Source organism: Crotalus tigris, unplaced genomic scaffold, assembly GCF_016545835.1.
Source record: "Crotalus tigris isolate CLP2741 ecotype Arizona unplaced genomic scaffold, ASM1654583v1 scf7180000017611.44802233496:7321179, whole genome shotgun sequence".
In the NCBI taxonomy this organism is placed as follows: Eukaryota; Metazoa; Chordata; class Lepidosauria; order Squamata; family Viperidae; genus Crotalus; species Crotalus tigris.
In genome coordinates, this window is record NW_024096511.1 from 2400952 (window position 1) to 2406951 (window position 6000).

Below are 6000 nucleotides of genomic sequence, written 5' to 3' on the forward strand. Positions count from 1 at the left end.
CATTTCTGGGTTTCTTAATAAGCATAGATATTGAAGATAACCTGTTACCAATTTTTATGAAAGCATTAATTGATTAAATTTATATATTTATTCAATTTCTATAGCCACCCAACTCAATCAAGTAATTGCCCCCAACACTGTTGCTGATAGCTCGGGTCTACCTATTTCTCTAATACTATATAACTATATTAGAGTGGTTGACAAAAAAGAATGAAAAAAAAAACCTTAAAGCAAGATATTTCAGCATTTGCTTTGTTTGGATATTTTTAAAGTATACGGATGACACACTATCTAAATGGCAGAATAAAGCAAAAGTTCAAATGTTTTAGTGTAAAAATGTTATTTGCATTTTTGCTCTAATCTGATTCATATATAATTTAAATTATTAACTGCATCCTTGTGAGATTCAGAAAAAAATTATTTGACCTGCTTGATACTTTTCAAATAATTCATTTCTACATAATTTTTAATTTTACAAAAAAAGCAATCCAAACTATATACAGCAGATCTTCAAGCCGCTTAGCTAAAAACAAATATGCTGGGATGTAATCTGGATGTATTTTTTCTCATTTTATGTCTGTTATTTAGGAATGTATAATTTAGAACTGGTACAAACTTCCAAAAAATTACTTAGGATCATCATATAAATCCCCTGGAAATAAATGAAGTTAACCGGAAAACCTTCTGAACTTACCTGGGATTTATTTCCAAGTATAAATCAAATCACTTTAATCCTTCAAACACATTCCTTCAAATTTATTGTACTGAAAGAAATTGTACCTACCTTCATTCAGCATTTTTTCTGTTTTCAGCCTTACATTGACAATGTTTAGAAAAGACAGTTAGTTTGTATAACTTGTAAAAAATTCTATAAAACTTAAGATTGTCTGGTATGCAAAGACAATATAAAACTGTCTGCCTTCCATCCTTATTGTCTTTTCAAACAACCCATTTTAAATTAAGACATGAATAATAACGTCAATACAAATGTATAGATTGAGCTACAAATTTTGCATTGTTGCTAATTTCACAATCTCTCTGATTCTTAATTAAATTATTGGAAATGTGACAAACAGGTTGCTTCCTTCCTTCTTGAGTGAAACAGCCATTACATGCTGTTTTTCTAGCCATCTAAACTTCCCTCCAAAGGATACGGTCTACCTCTTCTTAATTAGGAAAATAAACATTTCATAATCTGAGGTCAAATGGTTTTTGCATTGTGTCACTTTAAGATTTGTAAAATCTGCTCACCAAAATAAAATAAATAGTAATCCTCTCTCTTTCTCTTTTTTGAAAACAAATGAAAAAAAAACCTACACACCACATTGCGCTATTTTTGTTTTCCTGTTGAAAAAAGAGAATTATACAAATGATAGCAAAATTTGTTTGAAGAAAATATATTCATAGAATATCTTTAATGTGTATTCTTTTAGAGAGATGTGATTTCAGAATAATTGATTCTAGGAATCGCCGTCTTTCACAAAGTGGAGTACACAAAGATAGAAAGTTGCAAATTCTGGTTGGATCCAGAGAACAGCACTTGGACCAGCAAGGCGGTTGCTGCAGGATATTAAAAATATATATGTATATATATACAAGTTAATAAAGTTAAATATATGTTCTTTGTGATTGTTTCAGTTTCCTTTGGCATAGTACATTTGGTCTTCTTTTCAGTTTTAGGATTTGTTTATTCCATGAGAAAGCAGTTCGTTGCCTCCTTGAAATGCCTCCCCACCCCCCATTTGTATACACAATGCACAAATGCATTCATCCACAGAGAAGGTTGCTTTTCTCATGCTTGAAAATCCTGGGTCAGGAGGCAGTAGGGCCACACAACCGAGTTGTGTTCACTGCTTCTTTCAGCTCGTTCTCTGGTTTGCCAGCAATCATAAAAGGCCATGTCTGTAGCCAAGGAAGAAAAGGGGGTGGGGTGGAGGGGCAAAGGAGAGGAGGAGAAAGAAAGGGCGAGGGAAGGAAGAGAGAGAGAGAGAGAGAGAGAGAGAGATCAGTGTATTTCAAATGGCGGAGTTCTTGAACCGTAATAAACAAAACCATAGATAACCCAGGTGTTCTTTCTAAACAATAGGAAGAAATGGTTAGACTAGACAAGTCTCACTACTGAGCGTAACCAGGTTCTCAAGATGGCTCCACCGTATTGCCCCATGCAGCTGCGCAGTCATAATATGTTTTGTGCCATAAAGATGATTTTTTTCCCTCTTTATGTTCCTCATAATTCTCTGTAATCTTTGGGGGTGATAGGTCATGTTTTATTGATCCTAGCAGCATGGGTTACATCTGATAGAAAATGGTATTTCTCTCAAATATATATAATGAATGCAACCTAAAAGGGCATATTGTGGCAGACATCTTTTTTTTTTTTTTTAAGCCCCTGTCTATTCTTGACTGGGTAATGTCAAAGCATGGCTCCCCCTTCACTTTTGTTTTGTTTTGAAAAAGATAAGAGTACTATCTCCTCTAAAAGCATTTTGGAATTGGAGATGGGGGTTTCTTCTTGACTATGGTTCTGCTGAGGTCAGAAGCCTCACAAGGAAAGTAAATTCCAGTTCTATCCATTTCTTATGGGCAACAAAGACAATAACCACAAATCACCTTGTGTGTGTTTTTTTAATGTCATGAATGCAAACTTGCTAGCAAAATAAAATCTGTGTAGATTATCTGTACTGTGGTGGCGAGAATTATTCATCATTGTCATGCTATTATAGTAACTAATCTCAATGGCTTTTAAAATTAAGTAAGCATATACATGCAGTAATGATATAATAGCAAAACCAACAACAAGGTCAACCATATATCACCCCTTCTCCCAAATCCATCAGTTAAAACAGTTTGGAGTTCTGAGTTTGTTTTGCTTTCAGTAGCTTTTTTATATGTTCACTGGGTATCACTTTGCCTAATCATAGAGTAATAAATAGAGCCTCAGCCCTTTGTTACTAACTAATTAACCATTAATACGAATATGAAAATAATTGTTTTACCACAATTAAAGTAAACTATCAGATAAATTAGAAAACATAGAGAAGGAATGTAATCTCCCCGTCAGATTCCTTTCCATAAGGAGGGTTCAACCGATAAAATCCTGAATGGAAGTTTTTTGTTTTATCCAAGTTCCCTCCCTCTAGAAACGTTTGTGTTCGTTTCAGCCATAAACTGGGTCTAAACGTTTCCCTCTTTATGATCAACTCCTTTGCTAGAAATAACGGGATCTTCAAATATCCACTTCCTAACACTCCCGTCTTTTTATTTCCTCCTTCGTGACCTACAAACGGATTATGGCCCTTTTCGTGATGGAAGTCGAGAAGGTGGTTGTAAATCTGAAGGTGTGCGGTCGACACCCCCCCTCCCACTCCCGAAAAACCATAATTTACGGGGGGCAAAAAAAAAAAATCCTGACGACGAGGCGTGCGAAAATAGACAGAAAAACGAGAGGCTTCTCTTTTCATTTAAAATCCATTGTTGTCGTTCAGTATTTTTTAAAAAAGCGGTGTAGATTGCGATTTAATAGCGTAACAGTCGTAGTTGTTGCAACAGTACTAATCGTAGTAACCTCCAATTACTACGGATAAACACGCCGAAATCAGATCCCGCCGACTGACGCCTTTAAGTCAATACATCGGGCTATTTTTTTCCCTCCCGATCTGATCAATGAGCAGACTTGGTGAGCGAAGGGCGTGACGGCTCCCTTCAGTTATTATTACTCAGGGGGGGGGGGGAACGGGACGGGACGGCTGAAAAGAGTTCTGTGGCGCAATCCGATTTCCTGATTCCGATTAAGAGGACGATAAAAAAAGAAAAGAAAAAAAGGAGGGGGAGGGCTTCCTTTAAGAGTTATTATTGATTTAGTATTATTTATCTATTTATTATTCTGCCCGCCGCTCCTGCGCCTTTTCGTCAGCGCTCGGGACAACCCGAGCGCCAAGACGTCGGCGCACGGGGAAGAGCCGAGCGCGCCAGGCGGGCGAGCCTTTCCGCCCCGGCGTCCAACACTCCCAGTTGCCTTAGACAACTTCGGAGACCGACTTCCTCACGAGCCCCCGAGAGGGCCGGCCATGGTTTTTGGGCTTTGCTGGCCAGAGGATTTGGAGGAAAGGGGACGCGAAGGGTAGCTGAGGGCGCCGGGAAGGCGCGGAGCCAGGTGCGAGCGGCGCGGCGCGCGTCCTTCAGGCCCCCGTCGGCGCGTTTCCCGCCTCCCGAACGCCCCACTCACCAGATTGACCGGGTGAAGGTAGCCGTTCTCGTACTTGTCACTGGCCAGGATCTGCCTCAGGTGGGCGATGTAGCTGGAGGCCAGGCGGAGGGTGTCGAGCTTGGAGAGCTTGGTGTCCGGCGGCACCCAGGGCAGGGTGGTCTTGAGGCGGGAGAAGGCTTTGCTCAGCACTCGCATGCGAGCCCGCTCGCGGGCGTTGGCCGCGTTCCGCTGGACCTGCTTGCCCTCCTGGCCCACCGTTCCCAGAGGGCTCTTCTTGCCCGGCGCTTTCTTCCGCGCCTTGCCCGTCGCGCCCCGGCCTTTGACGGGAGACCCCCGCTCTCCGGCCGAGCCTTCGGCGGGGCTCTGGCGGGGGGCGGGCGACGAGCGGCATCGGTCCATTTTCAGGCTGCCGGAGCAGCCCAGTATCTCCGCCTCGGGAAGGTCTTCGGCATCGCTCAGCGAGCCCGTGGACATGGCCTCGGGCCGGGGGCAGGGAAGGGGAACCCGCCGGCTGGGGACCCCCGCTCAGCCTTCTTCGCCTGACTCGGCGAGGGCGAGAGGGAAGGAGAAGCGCAAGTTGATGCGGAGCGCCTGGGAGGCATTTATCGGGGGGGGGGGTTATGAATAGGCGGTCCGGGGCAGCCCGTGGGAGGGGCTTTTCTCAGAAGGGTCGCCGAAGTGCGTGGTCTGCCACGGTCACCCCAGGGCTTTTCTTGAAACGGGGAGATCGTCTTCTTTACTCTCTTTTTCTCTCCTCCGTCCAGATGTATGTGCTTCCCTTTTTGCTGCTGAGCCCTCTAGGATGTCTCCAGAGAGGTGCCTCCTTCCCTGGGCTTAGGAACCTCTGGGATATCCCTGCTCAGATGACACAGCGGCGTTTGTTTTTCCTAGTTGTTCAATACTAAGTCCTTCCTTCCTTCCTTCCTTCCTTCCTTCCTTCCTTCCTTCCTTCCTTCCAATTGTTATTACCGATATTTCTCCTGTGAGGTCTTAAATGCTGTCTCATTTTTTTTTTTCAAGAATTACAGAAATCTAGGCATTTAGTCCCAAATTCCTGGAATATGAATGGGCTGGCCAGTGACGTCTGTGTCTGAGACCTCTAAATTCTTGATGGAGCTGACGTAGCTTAAGCCTGTCAGAGTTTGTATAAACTTCATCCCACCAGGCTGGACCAGCTTTCCTGTTAGGCAGAGAAGGGCAGCCATCTCAGCAGTTGATGTTGGGTGTTATGAAAAGGCAGCAAGCTGCTATTTAATTTGTTGTTTATTGTGTCTTTACTGCCAAGATTGGGAAGGTGCTTGTCGGATTTTCTGCCATATGTGAGAATAATCTGTTTTAGGATGTAGTATTTTTTGCTTTTGATGCCTTTGATTCGGTATTAACTCCTGGTGAGTGTATGGCCAAATCCCTGCAGTTGTCTTGGAAAGATTTTGGTTTGCCATTTCCTGCTTCATGTGGGAATGCTTTAGATATAATATATCTTGATTCCAGCAAACCCAAGACATTCAGTTTAGCATTACAGTTGAGTAGGGGTTGAATGGCATGACAATTAAGCGGATATCGAATGGGGCTGAAACATATCCAGAGTGCTCATCAATGGTTAAATGTCTATGGAATTCTCAGTCATCAGGGTCGTGGTTATCATGGCAAAGCAACTTCAGGAGAAAAAACACAGAAAGTCCAGTTGCCTTTTGAAAAAGCATCTTTGGGATACTCATCAACAGTTCCTTATCAACCTGAAGCAAGATATCCCCTCCCCTCACAACATTTGTAACACCACAGTAATGTACATT

At 42.6% G+C, this 6000-nt stretch overlaps 1 protein-coding gene across 1 annotated transcript; it reads right to left on the reverse strand.

Moving 5' to 3' along the window:
• Positions 1-1385: 1385 nt before the first annotated feature.
• Positions 1386-5151, reverse strand: TCF21 (transcription factor 21). The gene is made up of 2 exons (XM_039322609.1): positions 4226-5151; positions 1386-1902 (listed from the first exon to the last, which is right to left on the reverse strand). The coding sequence occupies exons 1-2, from the start codon at positions 4679-4681 to the stop codon at positions 1813-1815; spliced, it is 546 nt and encodes a 181-aa protein (XP_039178543.1). The 5' UTR covers positions 4682-5151; the 3' UTR covers positions 1386-1812.
• Between the last annotated feature and the right edge of the window lie 849 nt (positions 5152-6000).